At 44.8% G+C, this 19,848-nt stretch overlaps 1 protein-coding gene across 1 annotated transcript in view; it reads right to left on the bottom strand.

The window, feature by feature from the left end:
• Nucleotides 1-19,848, bottom strand: part of SNTB1 (syntrophin beta 1) — a 98,061-nt gene that overhangs the window by 38,061 nt on the left and 40,152 nt on the right. Inside the window, exon 2 of the mRNA XM_048508063.1 lies at nt 13,201-13,417. Coding sequence (XP_048364020.1) covers nt 13,201-13,417 — 217 coding nt within the window. The remainder of the gene's footprint in view (nt 1-13,200; nt 13,418-19,848) is intronic.

Genomic DNA, 19,848 nt, shown 5'->3' with positions numbered 1-19,848 from the left:
CTTACAGGTTTTTTTTTTCAAAGACACTTCTGTCTTTAAAGGGTCCTCCATCTAAATGTTTTTATCAGCCAAAAAAGTGTCCCTTTGCCTCTTCAGAACCCAAGTGCTGTGTGTTTCGAGACCTCTTTGATGTGCAAGAATCGTATTTGCTAGCTCTAGTCTTCATTTCCTACAAGCAGTATTAAAGTTTTGCTTCTGTTTAACTGTGGCTTATTTATCCCTCCTCTGCAGCTGTAACTTCTTGCGAAAAGAAGAAACATCAGCATGAAAAAAGGTGTACCAGATTAGGATCTTAAATTAGAATGCCCTACTACTAGCACTAAAACACCAATGGCAGACATAATTGATGTGAGCCAGATACTCTATCCACCTCTCCACTTGTAGGCCACGTTTCTCACTTGGACTCAGGGTGAATTAGAGAGTATGTCAATACAATCAACAGGGTGGCATGTTTGATAAACAGTACAATGGGATTAGAATCGCAGAACTGATCAGAAATCTAAAAACAGTATGCATGGTGTACAAAATTATATATACTCTGTGTCACAAAAAGAACCAGGTGCTGTCAGTAGTGGTGAGGTGGAAGTGCGTGCTTTTGTAACCTATTTATCCTTGGCCACATCAATCTCCACTGGAGACCTAGGAAATAATATGACAGCACCCTGTGGCTTAACAAACAAATATGAAATTGCTTGAACAAATCAACAAACCTTTAATCTTTAACACAACTTTCTATCATTTAGGGATAAATAATAGTGAACATATATATTCAGCACAACTCAATTGAACAAAATCTTCAGTGCTTTTAAAGAAAAAACACTCAGAACAGTTGCCACCACTAACAATGTCCAATAATGAAAGAATATCAAGAAAGTCCAAACTATTAATCAAGCAGGGCTTCTTTCTCTCATCTGACTGTCTGCATCTGATGTAGCTGCTGCAGGTCTTTCTTCAGTTTGGGCCTGTAAAAAAAAAAAAAGTAATTCCCTCAATTGAGCTGTAGGCCTTCCTTCTACTGCAGGCCAGATCAACTGAGGAGGGTGGAGCTCTTGCAGTTGGTAATAAGTAAGCAAGCTTACCAACTGCACATACTCAGTGAACTCTTAATCCCCTGGGCCCTAAGATCCAAACAAAACAAAAAGACTAAAGTGGCATGGGTTACACTTTCACAGTAGAAAATAGTCTCGAAGGACCATAAGCAGGCGGGCGAGCGAGCGAGGGGTGAATATGGAGGGAGACAAGTTGGACCTGGCTTGGTATTCAGGCCGGTGGGGAGGGGAGGGGAATGGGGAGGCCATTGCCGCTGTCCTGCTGTCCTGGCTTGGTGTTTGAGGCAGTGAGAGGTTTGGGGGGCGGGACTCAGGAGGGTTGGTGCTGGGCCTGCTGGGGCAATCACTGCTGCCCCATGTGGTCTGGCTTGGTGTTTGGGGTGGGGGGCTTGGGAGGGTTGGTGCCAGGCCTGGTAGGGCATCAGCAGAGTGTTGCCACAGGGCCCAGCTTGTGTTTGGGGTGGCGGTAAGGGGACTTGGGAGGGCTGGTCCTGGGGCCAACTTGGTGTTTGGCACAGGTGGAGGGTTGGAGGGGGAAGAACAGGCAGTGGATGAATTCACAATTGTACTTATTTCTTTTGGTGAGACAGAGTATAGTGCCGTGGTTGCAAACCTTTGGCACTCCAGATGTTATGGACTACAATTCCCATCAGCCCCTGCCAGCATGGCCAATTGTAGTCCATAACATCTGGAGTGCCAAAGGTTCGCCACCACTGGTATAGTAGGATTCTAGTTTCAGTCAGTTAAACACAGTAACCTAGACCACAATCCCTAAACTTATCTAAGTAACTTTGTGAATCATTCAGTACAAGGCAAGTCTATAGCCTGCATAGAAAAACCACTAGTATTCTTGGGCAAAGTCCTAGGGAACTTCTATATTGTTATTATTAACTTTATTTTATAGCCCACCTTTACGTGTGTGCGTGTGCAGTTTGGCAGGGTTTGAAATATTAGAGGTGAGAGGCACATTATAAATGTTAAATTGTTTGTCTCATTCTGGCATTTGCTAAAAGCCAGGGATTCAACATTGTCCTTTAGAAAACCAAGATGCTAGTTGGCTGCAGCAGGGACCCTAAAGGTCAGTCTGCTGATGACAACTAGTGTAGCATTGTTTTTTAAAAGATTCTAATGTCTTTTGTTGTGACAGGGAATACAAAGTGGATCTGAGATAATGGAATATATTTTATATCCAGGTAAATGCTTTTAGTGGCGCTGGATGTTACGCTCTTCCATTCCAGTCAATGGCATAGACTTATTTCTTGCTCTCTCTGGAGGGCTTCCGCTCTCACCTAGAAAGCCCAGGTGAGCCTGATCTCTTGTCAGATCTCAGACGTTAATTAGGGATGACCCTGACAAGCATTTGGATGGGTGAGACCTCTAAGGAACACCAGGGTAATGATGTAGAGACAGGCAAAGGCAAACCACCTCTGAGTGTCTCTTACCTTGAAAACCCCAGCAGGGGTCGCTGTAAGTCATATGTGACTTGACGGTAAAAAACAAAAACGGAGGGCTTCCATTGCTCCTCTGGATACGTTAGTTGCAGCTTGCTTAAAAAGGCCAGTGGGTTGGGTTTAGATCTGTGCTCAGCATCAGAGGCGTATCTAGGGAAAACGTAGCCTAGTGCAAAATCTGAGTTTTTCCATCAGTGAACTGGTTGTGCGCAATGTTGTGAATGTGTTTCGTGGAGGCGTTGCACTTCAAAATTGTAGTCGTACCACGTGGTCAGCGCAAGAACGAGACGAGACGCGGAAGTAATACTTGTTAGCAAATTCCATCTGTATGCGTTCGTGAAGGTCTATTTGCAATGTATCTAAAATACACCCAATTGAAATAAATCGAGTATCATGTAGGGTGTGGCTCAGTGGCAGAGACCTGCTTTGTGTGCAGACTGTCTGAGGTTCAATTAATAGCATCATTAAGGGGCTTTCCCCACTACAGAAGGGAGTTAAGGTCGACTCGGTTCCCTTCAGTGGAGGGCGATTCCAGGCTGTCCCCATTGTGCTAACTGGAGTTGGCCCCTGAAACCGAAGCTAAGTGGGCGGGATCATCTTGGTGCCTGTTTCAAGCCTCGACCGTGGATTACGCCAGGTTGCAAGGGAACGGGAGCTTACAGTTTACAGTTACATGCACCGCGCGCTTCTACTACGGTCCTGCTGGGTCAGCAGTGCATCACTACAAAAATTCCTCATCTTCCGAATTTTCAAGCCAGGAATTCAAATTAACAGTAATACTTGTTAGCGAATTCCATCTGTATGCGTTCGTGAAGGTCTATCTGCAATGTATCTAATATACACCCAGGCTAATTGAAATAAATCGAGTATCATGTAGGGTGTGCTCAGTTGCAGAGACCTACTTTGTGTGCAGACTGTCCGAGATTCAATGAATAGCATCATTAAGTGATTTTGGCTACCAAGCAATAGGAAGAACTTTTCTCTCTGTAAGAGCATGGAAAACTGTTGCCCATCAGAACAGACCACACTAAGCTAATTTGGCTTGCAGACCGACCTTGTATAAGATGTAGGCTTCCTTGATAAATCCCACGCCTGACTCCAGATTTCCACTGTTGCTCTTCGTGATATTACTTTGTGATGTTGCTTCCAGGTATAACAGGCAGTAAACATCTGAATACTGGTTGTAGGAGGCTGTATCAGGGGAACGCCTTGGCCTCTAACCTCTGTTCGCTGGTCCTTCTGGGCAACTAATAGGGTTGCCAGCTCCAGATTGGGAAATCCCTGGAAACTTAGGGGGTATAGCCTGATATGAAAACCCACATGATGGCAAAACATACTCAACTTCAACAACCTTTATTGGCATAATAGTACAAGTCTATCAACAGAGAATTCAGTTTCCAAACAGGTAATGAAAATAAAATTATGGATAAATATCAGTACATAAATTGATAGGTAAAACGAGGGGGAGAAAGGAATTAGACAAGTTAATCCTTGGATCTCTGGATTATATATAGGTCAAGAAATTTGTCTACTGGATCTGTTACCTCGCTGCTGGTGTTATCTAATAAAAAGATCTTCTACAAATCGGATACGTGCTCTTTTTTTGCTAACAGTGGAGATAGCCATTTTGTTCTAAGGTAGGGACAGTATTATAAAATATACTCATACACCAGATAATCTAGTCTTTGCTAGCCTTGTTTATTTATTTATTTGATTTGTAGGCTGCTCTTCCCTATCCATGGGATATCCTGAAGTATCTTGAACAACAGTAGAGCTGCTTCTTTTCCCGTAGATGATTCCATTCTTGCAACGGCAGCCTCTGATAATTGCCTTGTGGCCGAGAGATGCCAAAATGTCCTGCCGGGTTCCTGTCGATAGAAATTTGACTCTCTGAGAAGGGGTTTGTCTTATTTTTTTATTTTGTAGCTTCCAGTTCCTGCGCTGCCCCGCTCTGTAAATATTTGAGGTTCATTCAAACACAGTGAAACAGCTGTGTTTGAACTCTTTCCAGGTACATGGCATGTCTATTAAGCAAAGGGCACGTCCCTGGTGAATAATCAGATTGCTCATCTGACCTGGTAGAACAGAAATAGGTTTTGCGCAGTGAGGGAATTGAGAGTGCTAGAAGGGCCAGGGCCTCCTGAACAGAGAATGTTTGGTGAAGGTAACTGGTGGCCATCTTCCACATCTCCTGTTGCCTTGAAAGATTGTCAGTTGAAAGATTAGTTAGTTGATAGTTCCATGGGACTGTCAACTCAATGCATGGCAGCTGTGAAAAAGGCAAACTCTATGCTGGGGATAATTAGGAAAGGAATTGAGAGTAAAACTGCAAGGATTGTCATGCCCTTATATAAAGCAGTGGTGCGACCGCACTTGGAGTACTGTGTCCAGTTCTGGTGGCCGCATCTCAAAAAGGATGTTGAGGAGATAGAAAAAGTGCAGAGAAGGGCAACGAGGATGATTGAGGGACTGGAGCACCTTCCTTATGAGGAGAGGCTGCAGCGTTTGGGACTCTTTAGTTTGGAGAGGAGACGTCTGAGAGGGGATATGATTGAAGTCTATAAAATTATGCATGGGGTAGAAAATGTTGACGGAGAGAAATTTTTATCTCTTTCTCACAATGCTAGAACCAGGGGGCATTCATTGAAAATGCTGGCGGGGGAGAATTAGGACTAATAAAAGGAAACACTTCTTCACGCAATGTGTGATTGGTGTTTGGAATATGCTGCCACAGGAGGTGGTGATGGCCACTAACCTGGATAGCTTTAAAAAGGGCTTGGACAGATTTATGGAGGAGAAGTCGATTTATGGCTACCAATCTTGATCCTCTTTGATCTGAGATTGCAAATGCCTTAACAGACCAGGTGATCAGGAGCAACAGCCGCAGAAGGCCATTGCTTTCACATGCTGCATGTGAGCTCCCAAAGGCACCTGGTGGGCCACTGCGAGTAGCAGAGAGCTGGACTAGATGGACTCTGGTCTGATCCAGCTGGCTTGTTCTTAATGTTCTTATGTTCTTAGTTGACAAGTTAACAGTGCCACCATTGGCTCTGGGCGGAGTACCAAATCAGCGTCAAAGTTCTAGTACCCATCTTTAAAACTCCCAGTTTGCCTGGGAGAACCATTCTTCCCAGTGACTGTGGTCGTCCAACAGCCAGTAAAATAGTGAAGTGGAATTTCAGTGAGAAAGACTGCATTCTCTCTCTCTTCCCCGCCCCACCAGCCCTTCACTAGCAAACCTCAAAACTCTCCAAATCTCTTTTTTGGATCAGGTAAGCCAAGACTTTCTACTCAACATTGCTGTAAGAGCCGAGAGGATGTCCTGAAGTCTTCCATTTTTGTTTTGATTTGGCTTTTGGAAAGTAACCTTAAGCCATTCCCAGAAACTGGGGTTCTGTGTGGTTTCCGAGCTGTATACCCCAGTGATTCCGGCCATGAAAGCCTTCAACAACACATTCCCAGAAATCTTTTGGGAAGCCCGTCTTGATAGATTTGATCACGTTTCCCTCTCATTCACTGCGTGCTTTTCTTCCCCTCATTAGAGACATGCTTCTCTTCCTCCTCCTCTTCAAATGTCAGCTGTGAATAGTAACAAAGCATTAATTGTGGAAATGTTGGGGGGCTGGGCAGCATTGTGCGCAAATGAAGTGCTCTTTTGAACACTGTGCCGGCTGCCTTGCAAATCAAACAGAGGACACAAAGCGCTCGGCATATGCTGGGGGATTAATTCGTGCAAACGCCGCTTCCTTGTTTCCTGTCATTTTTGAAATTGGGAAGGGGGGGGGGGATGGAGAGAAAGGAACCGAACGCTGGAATTTTAATTGCTTGACCACAGTTTTTATTTCGCCGTATACAAAGAGGATCATTAATTAGTAGTGATGATTAGAATTTCGGCCTGGTAAAGTTTGTGGGATCAGCAATGTCAGTTTTACACTGTATTTTTACTGGGGAACTAGTTCAAGAAAAATCAAGAAAATATCGGATGATCACTCACTACAAACTGTGAAGATAGTTCCGTAGGGTAGCCATGTTTCTGCTGGAGAAGAACTGGAATACAGCCCAGTAGCACCTTAGAACCCAACAAAAATTTTGGAGTATAAGTTTTTGAGTGTCAAATCTCCCTTTGTCAGGTACCTGATGGAGAGAAGTTTGAATCTTGAAAACATGTACCCTAAAAATCTTGTTAGTCTCTAAGGTGCTTCGGGACTGATTTTTAGCTCTACAAACTAGGCATTTAGGGTAGACCGAAAAACAATTTTTTAAAATGTTGTCAAAATGTTTGGGATTTAGAAAATCTCCTTTGTGGTTAAAAAAAAGTTTACTGAATCTCTTGAAAGCTAGCTGAGACAAAGTTTATACCTTCTTGAAGAAAACTAGCAGGCAGTGATCAGGAAATTGTAATGTGGCCAGCAATACATGTCAGCGGATGGAATTTGTAATGCAGATTTTGAAACAGATGGGGATTCCAGCACCAAGCCTAGACTTTTAGTGGCTTCTTAGTCTTCAATCTTTACATGTTTGCCGTTAAAATTTAGAAACCACAAACGTAAAACATACGTAACACTGTATGTGCTTTCATGTTTATGTTTGAACTCTGGGTGTTTGTAAGTGGCCTCCCATTGCTGTTTGGGTTGGGATTTTTTTTAAGTATCATATTTCTAATTCTGAACTTTTTATAAAATGATAAAATGTGCCCTTAGGTGTCACTGAGGCTGTGACAGTATTGTGTTCAGTTCTGGTCGCCACATCTCAAAAAGGATATCGAAGAGATAAAAAAAGTGCAGAGAAGGGCAATGAGGATGATTGAGGGATTGGAGCCCCTTCCTTATGAGGAGAGGCTGCAGCGTTTGGGACTCTTTAGTTTGGAGAGGAGATGTCTGAGAGGGAATATGATTGAAGTCTATAAAGTTATGCATGGGGTTGAAAATGTTGACAGAGGGACATTTTTATCTCTTTCTCACAATGCTAGAACCAGGGGGCATTCACTGAAAATGCTGGGGGGAAGAATTAGGACTAAGAAAACGAAACACTTCTTCACACAACGTGTGATTGGTGTTTGGAATATGCTGTCACAGGAGGTGGTGATGGCCACTAACCTGGATAGCTTTAAAAAGGGCTTGGACAGATTTATGGAGGAAAAGTCGCTCTATGGCTACCAATCTTGATCCTCCTTGATCTGAGGTTGCAAATGCCTTAGTAGACCAGGTGCTCAGCAGCAGCAGTAGCAGCAGAAGGCCACTGCTTTCACATCCTGCATGTGAGCTCTCAAAGGCACCTGGTGGACCACTGCGAGTAGCAGAGTGCTGGACTAGATGGACTCTGGTCTGATCCAGCAGGCTTGTTCTTATGTTCTTAAGGACAATTTAATCCTAAAGAAACACCCCAGGACAGAAGGTACAGGAACATGATGATTGATGGAATTGAGGATAGAACTGAATCTGTGGCTCATTTTACTACCGTGTTTCCCCGAAAATAAGACAGGGTTTTATATTAATTTTTGCACCAAAAGATGCAATAGGGCTTATTTTCAGGGTAGGGCTTATTTTAGAGGAAATACGGTACCTTCACAATTCATCAAGGCGGGCTCTTGGCAACCCGTTGCTTCCCCGCCACGTGTGACGCAAGCTGCATCCTTATTGGCAGGGAGCGTGATTCGTGATCTGTAACTACCGATAGGACTTATTTTTGGAGGAGGGCTTATATTTTAAGCATCCTCCAAAAATCCTGAAAAATCATGATAGGGCTTTTTGGGGCAGGGCTTATTTTTGGGAAACACGGTATGTGGCCAAGTTGTTAAACGTGCCATGAAGGACTTGGTAAACAGCAAACTTTGAGGGGAGTTTTAAGCCTGCAACCCTAATTTCTGATTGGGTTAGTGCGGACACTCCTAGGCTGCAAGGAAATTCATAAAACTGTTAGACTGGGTTAGAAGTTCCAGGTCATGTCTGGAGTCCAGACTTGTATCTAGACTCTATTATTAAGGGCAAATCCTATCAGGCTGTACTGAGATGCTTCATCTGGAATCCATTCCAAAGCAGGGGAAAGTCAAGAATCTTCAAAAAAGGATTAGCTAAAAATTCACATTTTTTGTTTCTGTCTTAAGTGTCCTGCCTTAGCTCTGTGTGTCTTGTGACAGTCCAATTATCTGTGCTAAAGATCTTTGGATATTTACTGAAGGGGGTGGGAAATCTTATCCATGACACAGGCAGCCCAATCCAGAGGCTGCCATGGGTGGGGATAGCTCCACCCCTATGCCACTATGTTGCCCCAGAGGGCTTTCAGGTGGGGTGCAGCAAAAAAGAGGGGAAAACCTGGTCACCTGAAAGCCTTCCATAGGGCTGAATGGGGGCCTGGGCTGTGGCGTTCCCAGCTCTAAAGCCCAGCTCCACTCTTGGGAATGCCTCTAGCTTGCTCACTGTGCCAACGGGGCCAGCTGTAGCTCTGGCATGAGGCCCAGTACCACGTTTATACATCCCAGAGAGCCACAGAATCCATCCCCTCCAGTGTTTCTGCCCCTTCTCCAGGGCAAATCTGCCAGCATGGGCTTGCTCTGAATCAGAAAGCAACCCCCCTCCCATATTGGGTCTTAAGACTGTTGGATTATGCTGACCAGTTTGCCTTCTCTGAATAAAGACATCTTTGTTAGTACAGAAGAAGGAAATGGGGGTTGGGGAGCCCACAGGTTTTACTTTCTGTCTTTCACATACACATAAATTTTCTGGCTTTTCAAAAAAAGGTCAGAAGGATTCCTTTTTGTGGCAGCAGCTTCTTCCAAGGAAGAAAACCACAAACGAAGGAGGTTGGAAGTAAAAGTTTTAAATACAAGATCCCCTTCATTCTAGACAGAATATGGTGCAGGGCAAAGTCCAGAGGCAAGGCATAGAACAAGTGCAGCCAAGGGATGTTGAAAAAGAAGGAGGTTTAGTATGAAATGCCCCAGTGTGCAGATCAAAAAGCCCACACAGTGGGGCCAACCATGGGAACGGGAAACATTTCTACAAATCTGAGGGAACATTCGGGCTTGCAGAATAATCACAGAACTACAGATATTAATATGTACATCTGCACACGCATCACAACTTTAAAAAATACTGACCAAAATCTTGCAGGACCATGATTGGCATTACTGTTGTTTAGCAACCCTGTACATGAGGGTTTTAAAAATGACAACACTAGGGGTAATAGCGGGTGAGAGGGAAAACAGCAGAGTATAGCCCAGGGGTAGGGAACCTGCGGCTCTCCAGATGTTCAGGAACTACAATTCCCACCAGCCCCAGTCAGCATGGCCAATTGGCCATGCTGGCAGGGGCTGGTGGGAATTGTAGTTCCTGAACATCTGGAGAGCCGCAGGTTCCCTACCCCTGGTCTAGCTCCTGTAAGGATCCAAGTCAGCATCCAAGTCAGCTCGCCCCCATGGTTGCTAACCTGCTACTGCATCTCATCTGTTGTAAACTAGCATTCAGTCTCCTCCTGCATTGCCTCTGGGACTCTGGAGTCAGAGGACGTGACAGGACTGTCAGGGTCCCTTCTGGCTCATTGTGAAGAGGCTGAAGAGGCTTGGACCTGGCTGTGGATCCCCACCTGCATGCTCTGCCAGAACCTCTAGATTTGGTCCTGCAGGGACTAATGACTGGTGAGGTTCTGCATTTACAGGGGGTGCCTGGGGATCTGGAACCAAACTGCCTCCTCCTCTCCATCAGAGTCTTCCTCCCCGGGATCCCCTACTAGACCAGGCTGAGCCATAACACTTATATAGCCTCATGAATAAAATCCAGCACTCTTGATCTTATGAACTGGTCTCTTCTTGCTTACTACAGAACTTCCAATTGCCCATCCAATAAAGAAGCAACATACTAACAGCTTCTGCAAATATTTCAATTACCTGCTGCGAAATTTAAAGAGAATATTGCATAGAAAATAGGCTTAGAAGGGTGTCCTGCTGAAATGGAGCCCCAAAATGGAAATAAATCACTTGCGGAGGGGTGAGGTAAGGTTTCAACTGCTTCAATGAGGCCCCCCGAAGGGAAGGCATTTGTACTAGAAAGTGATGCTTAGAATATCAGCCAAGAACTAATATGAAAAACATGAGACAAAGCAAATCTATTGTGCTGCAGCAAGCAGCACACTGCTGCACCTCTCTCTGAATAAATTTGTTCATGATCAAGTATGGCAGTGCAGTTTTTTTGAAGCTTACAGCCTAGAGTTCCAGTGCAATCAATCCAGATATGTGGAATCCCACTCAGGGGCCTTCTTGGCTCTGGCCCCGGCCTGGTGGAATGCTCTGTCGAGTGAGACCCAGTACCTGCTTTGTACACTAATACATTAGTTATTCTGTACATGTGAGTCCTATTGCACGGATGTTTATGAGGATTGGTAGCTTTGAAGTAGCCTATAGTATGGTTTGGGTTCTTTTAGCTTTAGTCTTTCTGACTGCATTATACCTGTAATGTTTAATGCAAATTTAAGCAAACATTTTGTTGTATGTGGCTTACACATATTATTCATTGAAAGAAAGCTTCTCCTTAAAATACAGAGTGGGACTCAATGATCTGTTGGTGGAAGACATGGCCAGATGTGGATTTTTGCCATGTTCCCTTTCCTCTAGCTTTCTTTCTAAACTACTGGAAAGCTGATTCTAAGGGCTGTAGGAGTGCATGGGAAAAACAACCAGTTCATCTTTTCTCAGAAGAACTACACATTCATAAGATGAGGATTCGTTTCATCCCTTCTCCTCTTCACTGTGGTGGGAGGAAAGGGCAGCCACCTCTCCAGCTTATGGGGCCAATAAACTGCAGGGGGTGTGTGTGTCAGTTTCTCCTAAGCTATGACATCACTGAAGGCTTTCAAAACATTTATGACTTGCTTTCCCCCAAGCACAAAACATCACAGAATGCATAAAGTACCATCTAAACTCATTATTTTCCACTAAGGGTGGGTGGAAGTCCGTGGAAAGACTGCTCCAATCGGCTTGTGACATTCAGGCTGCGTGTCTCTGTTTCCTCTTGCAAGTGTTCCAAGCTAGATGTGCTTAGAGACACGAGCTCTTGGGTGTGGATGGGAGGGCAAGTATCCAAAGACTCTTGGCCCTTGGCTCACAGTCTATAACCTTGATGGACTGCCCGGGCGTATAACAAGTCAGACCAGAATGTTCTGGATACCTTTTATGTTTATTTGTTTTTGCTTTGTTTACTTAAGATGTACAGTATTTTTGCTCCCTCACAATCTTTTATTTAGCCCTGACCTGGATGGATCCGGCTAGCCCAATCTTGGAAGCAAAGAAGGGTCAGTCCTAGTTAATATTTGGATGGGAGACCACCAGATAAGTCCAGGGCTGGTTTGCAGAGGCAGCCAATTGCAAACCACCTCTGTTCATCTCTTGCTTTGCCTTGAAAACCCTACGGAGCGGGCTGCCATAAAGTCAACTCTGATTGGATGGAATTGTCTACTACCATATTGTTTATTTAATTGCTCGAGTTTGTTTTGTTCTTTGTAAGGCACTTTGGGTCCCTACTGGGATTGAACCTGGGTAAGAAAGTCTCTAAATTAGCGGTGGAAAACATGTGGCCCAGAGGTCGCATCTGGTCCCTTGAGGGGGCTTATCAGGCTTGTGAGCCAGCTAAGGCAACATCCCCTCACTCCCGACCTGGGCTCGCCTGGCCAGATCCGGGAGTGGGGTGTGTGTGTGTTTCAGCTGGCTCATGGGCCTGATAAGCCCCCTCAGGACAGCCACCCTATCCCACTGTAGGTTCACCAGTCCAGGAACACTCCCAACCCCCAAGTGCTGTTCTGGGGCCAGCCGAAGCAGCCACACCCACCTACCCACCCCGGGCCCAATTAAGTCACATTTATGTCATATCCAGCCCTTATAAGAAATGAGCTCAACACCCTGGCTATAAATGAAAAATAAAACAGGATGAAACCTTAAAATAAACAAATCTACAACCATATCAAGTAACCAAAAAATTAAACCGTTTTCCAAACAAAACATTGGCCATTTCACTTGACTTTGTGGGTGGTGAATGCGCTGATACAATAATAGCTTGCAAGACTTCTGACAATTGAACAGTTGTAATTTTGGACCCCAGTGGAAAGTCATTCCACTACTGTACCCCACCAAGTTAGTTAGCTGGAGAAGAATTCATCCATCCAAGACCTATCAAGTCAACCAAGAGGCCTTTCCAGAAAATGTAGTGCTGGTATCTAGAGGAGAAGAAGAGTTTGGATTTATACCCCACCTTTCTCTTCTGTAAGGAGACTCAAGGTGGCTTACAGGCTCCTTTCCCTTCCTCTCCCCACAACAGACACCTTGTGGGGTAGGTGGGGCTGAGAGAGTTCAGACTAGCCCAAGGTCACCCAGCAGGAATGTAGGAGTGCACAAGCTAATATAGTTCACCAGATCACCCTCTGCCACTCAGGTGGAGGAGTGGGGAATCAAACCTGGTTCTCCAGATTAGAATCCACCTGCTTTTAACCACTACACCACGCTGGCTCTAGCATGGGAAGGGAACTGGGAGGGGGGAAAAAGCCCTACCTAGGTCAAGGGCAGACCACGATCCATAGGTCACCAGTCAACCATCTCTGATTACAAGTGTATACAGCAAAGAGAATTAACTTTTAAGAGGCATTAACATGGCAAATAGCTACCACCTTCTTTCCTTTCGCTCTCTCTCTCTCACACACAATCCCATAATCCCCATTACCTGTTTTCCAGATCTGAGGCAGCCATGTTGCGCGTAACATAGCACATTTTGAGAGGGATCGTTTTCTTGTCTCTGTGGATGGACAGAGAAAGCTGCGAGAGGGGGTCGCTGGACGCGTTTCCCAACCGGGGCGATTCTGGTGGGGGAGTCTCCCACCCAATTTCTGAAACTGGAGAACCTTTCTTCACATATGGGGTGGCTTCCCGCATGTATTTTACTGGTAGAAAAAAGACAGAAAGAATATCTAATGAAAACCAAGCAAAATAAAGGAACTAAAGCTACTTCGACTAGGTCAGTCAACTGGCATTCTAGAACTTGCCCTTGCTACCATCCTGCCCCCTACTGGCCTAGAAGACCTGGAATTCTGACTCGGGCTGGTGGGTGCAAAGAGGCCAAGCTAACCACAAACTGTCCAGGAAATGATGTTATATGTAACTCCACATGTAACGCCACAAGTAAACCTTCATCAGTGGGGTGTTGTGGGGTTTCCGGGCTGAATGGCCATGTTCCAACAGCATTTTCTCCTGACGTTTTGCCCACAACACCCCAGTGATTCCGGCCATGAAAGCCTTCAACAAACTTCCAACATTCAGGCTGAAACTCTTTTTAGTAGGGTACCTCTTAAAAGGAACACACTGTTTAAAAGACATTCTCTTGCATACATACTTCTCACATTCAGTCACAAGGTGAATTTTCTTATGCAGTGGTGACTGTTGCTGCTAAAGCAAGTTTTTTAAAAATCTGCAAATCAGATCTCCCTATTGGGCAAAAGCCCACTCAATGGGAAGAAGGAAAAGTCTTAGTGGACATCATGGTTTCCACAGGTACCATGTGAGGACCCCTGACCTTTAGGTGCTGCTGCTACTACAACTACTACTAAGACTTAGAGGGAAATAAAACCACTGCTCTTAAAGCTGTGTTTGAAACTGCTATAATTTACAAACGTGGATTACAAATGCTAGATTATAAAATATGATTGTCTACTTATTACTTTACTGCTTTTATTATAAAATGCAAAGCAGTTTGCAGCATACACAGAGATAAAAGTATTTTACAGGGCTCATTAACCACGTCTAAATTGTCGGCCAGTTTAGTCGCAGTTTTAACAGGAAAGAATTTATCTCCTTACAGGCCAATTAAACTGGTAGGGTTTTGTTTTGTTTTTAACTGCAAAAAATAAACACACTTCTGGCCTCACAAAGCTTAATACCTCATAAAATAAGTTGAGCTTGGCTTTTTTAAAATGCAGGAAAAAATAGAGGAAGAAAAAGAGGGAACTGTAGCCATCATGAGAGATTTGGATAGAAAAATCTAAACATCAGGCTGAAACATTCAGATGTGAACGCAGTTCCCAGGACATTGTGATAAGCATAAAGATTATTCCACTTCCTTCAGCCAAGATGTGAGTTACTATACAATTCACAAGTGACATCACCACAAGTGGCTGGACAGTATCAAGAGGGCTGTGTGAGATAATTGTAAAGAGACATTATCAGGAAGGGCCTGTGGGTTAGAAAGTAAACCTTTTCAGTGAAACTTAAGCCAAAAGCTCTCCCAGATCAAGCTGGCCGCATACTCTGGAACAGACTGATTTGAAAGTTAAATGTGCCGTCTTGACAATAGAAGGCCCTGCATCCCCTTGGGGATGTAACCTTCCCCATTCCAAGGTTGTTTGCACAAGCTCAGAACAACAACCTGATAACATCGTTAAGATACCAGCAAGAACTGTACTTGTCGCATTATATTGTGGTGTCTACAGTTTGATTGTATAGCAGGCTTAAGGCAGATCGCCTAGGCTAGCCTGATCTCCAGAACTAAGCAAGGTCAGTATTTTGATGAGAGACTGCCAGGATCCAGAGTCACTATGCCGATGCTGGCAATAGCAAATCACCTTTGAGGTCCCTTCCGCACGGGTCAATAAATGCAGGTTAACGACGGTATGAAACCCAGATCCTCTGAAGATGCCAGCCACAGATGCAGGCGAAACGTCAGGAGAGAAGGCTGCTAGAACACGGCCATACAGCCCCAAAACCAGACAGCACCCCAGGTATAAAACCCGTTTTGGGGGGAACTTCGCATGGATCCTGTTCCTAATACGAGTCTGCCCCATGTCGTCGCCCCCCTCCCCCACAACACACCGGGGTTTTCAAGAATCACATTATCTGTGATTCTTTTTAAATTGCCCAGGTTGCAGCCGCTTCGGAGCAAACAGCCGAACAGGAGGTGCCTGTAATGCGCCTGCGCGTTCCCTTTTTTTGTCGTCCCGGCCTGGCATCTGCGTAGCCACACAGGAGCACAGGGTCGTGACCTGCGTCAACATGGCTGTGGGGGTCTGGTCGTGCATGCCTGCATAGCTATGCATTGGTGGGAGGTTCTTTAAAAAATCGCCTCCGTGCAAAAGCACGATGGAAAACCCCATTCTACGCGTCCATGGGCTCCGTTTGCTGCCTGCACGGAGGCATGCGAACGCGCTGACAGGAAAGCGGGTCGCTTTATCGCAAATGAAACCTGCTGTACTTCTGCTGTGTGGAAGGGGCCCGACTGTCTCTTGCCTTGGAAATCCTATGGGGTCCCCATGAGTCGTTCATGACTTAACAGTATTTTCCTCCACTGCAGTATGGTCAGTCAACAAGGAAATCATTATCCACCTTCCAAGTAGATTCTGCTTAGACTTTGATATCTGACTACCTCAGGCTATACTATGCTGTTTTCTCTCTCACCCGCTATTACCCCTAGTGTTGTCATTTTTAAAGTCCTCACGTACAGGGTTGCTAAACAACAATAATGCCAATCGTGGTCCTGCAAGATTTTGGTCAGTATTTTTAAAAGTTGTGATGCGTGTGGAGATGTACATATTAATATTTGTAGTTCTGTGATTATTCTGCAAACCCGAATGTTCCCTCAGATTTGTAGAAATGTTTCCCATTTCCATGGCTGGCCCCACTGTGCGGGCTTTTTGATCTGCACACTGGGGCATTTCATACTAAACCTCCTTCTTTTTCAACATCCCTTGGCTGCACTTGTTCTATGCCTTGCCTCTGGACTTTGCCCTGACCATGCTCTGTCTAGAATGAAGGGGATCTTGTATTTAAAACTTTTATTTCCAACCTCCCCCGTTTGCGGTTTTCTTCCTTGGAAGAAGCTGCTGCCACAAAAAGGAATTCTTCTGACCTTTTTTTGAAAAGCCAGAAAATTTATGTGTATGTGAAAAACAGAAAGTAAAACCTGTGGGCTCCCCAACCCCCATTTCCTTCTTCTGTACTAACAAAGATGTCTTTATTCAGAGAAGACAAACTGGTCAGCATAATCCAACAGTCTTAAGACCCAATATGGGAGGGGGGTTGCTTTCTGATTCAGAGCAAGCCCATGCTGGCAGATTTGCCCTGGAGAAGGGGCAGAAACACTAGAGGGGATGGATTCTGTGGCTCTCTGGGATGTATAAACATGGTATTGGCAGTGGTGGGATGCAAAAATTTTAGTAACAGGTTCCCATGGTGGTGGGATTCAAACTGTGGCGTAGCGCCAATGGGGCGTGGTGGGGCACGGTGGGGGTGTGGCCGGGCATTCCTGGGGCGGGGCATTCCTGGGCGGGGCTGTGGCAAGGACGCAGCCACTGCACCGGTCCTTGGACGGGAAATGAATGCACGCAGGCGCAGGCTGCCACGCATGCCGGTGTACCTCCTGCTAGACTGCTTCAAGTTCTGCGCACTACTGCTGAGAGGAGGGGCGTAATTAAGGCAACAATCACGTGGCAAAATCGCAAATTAGTAACCCCCTCTTGGCACACACAAATAATTAGTAACCTACTCTCGGGAACCTGTGAGAACCTGCTGGATCCCACCTCTGGGTACTGGGCTTCATGCCAGAGCTCCTGTGCTAAAGCTAGCCCCGTTGGCACAGTGAGCAAGCTAGAGGCATTCCCAAGAGTGGAGATGGCTTTAGAGCTGGGAACGCCACAGCCCAGGCCCCCATTCAGCCCTATGGAAGGCTTTCAGGTGACCAGGTTTTTCCTTCTTTTTTGCTGCACCCCACCTGAAAGCCCTCTGGGGCAACATAGTGGCATAGGGGTGGAGCTATCCCCAGTCATAGCAGCTTCTGGATTGGGCTGCCTGTGTCATGGATAAGATTTCCCACCCCCTTCAGTAAATATCCAAAGATCTTTAGCACAGATAATTGGACCGTCACAAGACACACAGAGCTAAGGCAGGACACTTAAGACAGAAACCAAAACGTGGATTTTTAGCTAATCCTTTTTTGTAGATTCTTGACTTTCCCCTGCTTTAGAATGGATTCCAGATGAAGCATTTCAGTACAGCCTGATAGGATTTGCCCTTAATAACAGAGTCTAGATACAAGTCTGGACTCCAGACATGACCTGGAACTCTAACCCAGTCTAACAGTTTTATAAATTTCCTTGCAGCCCAGAAGTGTCCTCACTAACCCAATCAGAAATTAGGGTTGCAGGCTCAAATCTCCCCTCAAAGTTTGCTGTTTACCAAGTCCTTCATGGCACGTTTAAAAGCTTGGCCACATACTGTGTTTCCCCAAAAATAAGCCCTACACCAAAAAGCCCTATCATGATTTTTCAGGATTTTTGGAGGATGCTTAAAATATAAGCCCTCCTCCAAAAATAAGCCCTATCGGTAGTTACAGATCATGAATCGCGGACAATGCCTTGTGCTCCCTGCCATTGAGGATGCAGCTTGCGTCACCCGTGGCGGGGTAGCAACGGATTGCCAAGAGCCCGCCTTGATGAACTGTGAAGGTACCATATTTCCCCTAAAATAAGCCCTACCCTGAAAATAAGCCCTACTGCATCTTTTGGTGCAAAAATTAATATGACCCTGTCTTATTTTCGGGGAAACACAGTAGTAAAATGAGCCACAGATTCAGTTCTATCCTTAATTCCATCAATCATCATGTTCCTGTACCTTCTGTCCTGGGGTGTTTCTTTAGGATTAAATTGTCCTTAAGAACAAGAACAAGACTTCTGGATCAGACCAAAGTCCATCTAGTCCAGCTCTCTGCTACTCGCAGTGGCCCACCAGGTGCCTTTGGGAGCTCACATGCAGCATGTGAAAGCAATGGCCTTCTGCGGCTGCTGCTGCTCCCGAGCACCTGGTCTGCTAAGGCATTTGCAATCTGAGATCAAGGAGGATCAAGATTGGTAGCCATAGATAGACTTCTCCTCCGTAAATCTGTCCAAGCCCCTTTTAAAGCTATCCAAGTTAGTGGCCATCACCATCTCCTGTGGCAACATATTCCAAACACCAATCACGTGTTGCATGAAGAAGTATTTCCTTTTATTGGTCCTAATTCTTCCCCCCAGCATTTTCAATGTATGCCCCCTGGTTCTAGTATTGTGAGAAAGAGAGAAAAATGTCCCTCTGTCAACATTTTCTACCCCAGGCATAATTTTATAGACTTCAATCATATCCCCCCTCAGCTGTCTCCTCTCCAAACTAAAGAGTCCCAAACGCTGCAGCCTCTCCTCATAAGGAAGGTGCTCCAATCCCTCAATCATCCTCGTTGCCCTTCTCTGCACTTTTTCTATCTCTTCGATATCCTTTTTGAGGTGGGGCGACCAGAACTGAACACAACACTGTCACAGCCTCAGTGACACCTAAGGGCACATTTTATCATTTTATAAAAAGTTCAGAATTAGAAATATGATACTTAAAAAAAAAAACCCAACCCAAACAGCAAAGGGAGGCCAGTTACAAACACCCAGAGTTCAAACATAAACATGAAAGAACATATAGTGTCCTGGCAAGCAATTATTACGTTTGTGGTTTCTAAATTTTAACAGCAAACATGTAAAGATTGAAGACTAAGAAGCCGGTAAAAGTCTAGGCTTGGTGCTGGAGTCCCCATCTGTTAAAAATTTCAAAATCTGCATTACAAATTCCATCTGCTGACATGTACTGCTGGCCACATGACAATTTCCTGATCACTGCCTGCTAGTTTTCTTCAAGAAGGTGTAAACTTTGTCTCAGCTAGCTTTCAAGAGATTCAGTAAACTTTTTTTAACCACAAAGGAGATTTTCTAAATCCCAAACATTTTGACAACATTTGAAAAAAATTGTTCTTCGGTCTACCCTAAATGCCTAGTTTGTAGAACTAAAAATCAGTCCTGAAACACCTTAGAGACTAACAAGATTTTTAGGGTACAAGTTTTCAAGATTCAAACTTCTCTTCATCAGGTACCTGACAAGGGGAGATTTGACACTCAAAAACTTATACCCCCAATTTTTTGTTGGGTTCTAAGGTGCTACTGGGCTGTATTCCAGTTATTCTCCAGCAGAAACATGGCTGCCCTATGAAACTATCTTCACAGTTTGTAGTGAGCGATCATCCGATATTTCCTTGATTTTTCTTGAACTAGTTCCCCAGTAAAAATACAGTGTAAAACTGACATTGCTGATCCCACAAACTTTACCAGGCCGAAACTCTAATCATCACTACTAATTAATGATCCTCTTTGTATATGGCGAAATAAAAACTGTGGTCAAGCAATTAAAATTCCAGCGTTCGGTTCCTTTCTCTCCATCCCCCCCCCACCCTCCCAATTTCAAAAATGACAGGAAACAAGGAAGCGGCATTTGCACGAATTAATCCCCCAGCATATGCCGAGCGCTTTGTGTCCTC

The sequence above is a fragment of the Sphaerodactylus townsendi genome, linkage group LG09, assembly GCF_021028975.2.
Source record: "Sphaerodactylus townsendi isolate TG3544 linkage group LG09, MPM_Stown_v2.3, whole genome shotgun sequence".
NCBI lineage: Eukaryota > Metazoa > Chordata > Lepidosauria > Squamata > Sphaerodactylidae > Sphaerodactylus > Sphaerodactylus townsendi.
This window is presented reverse-complemented; position numbering and strand designations above follow the sequence as displayed.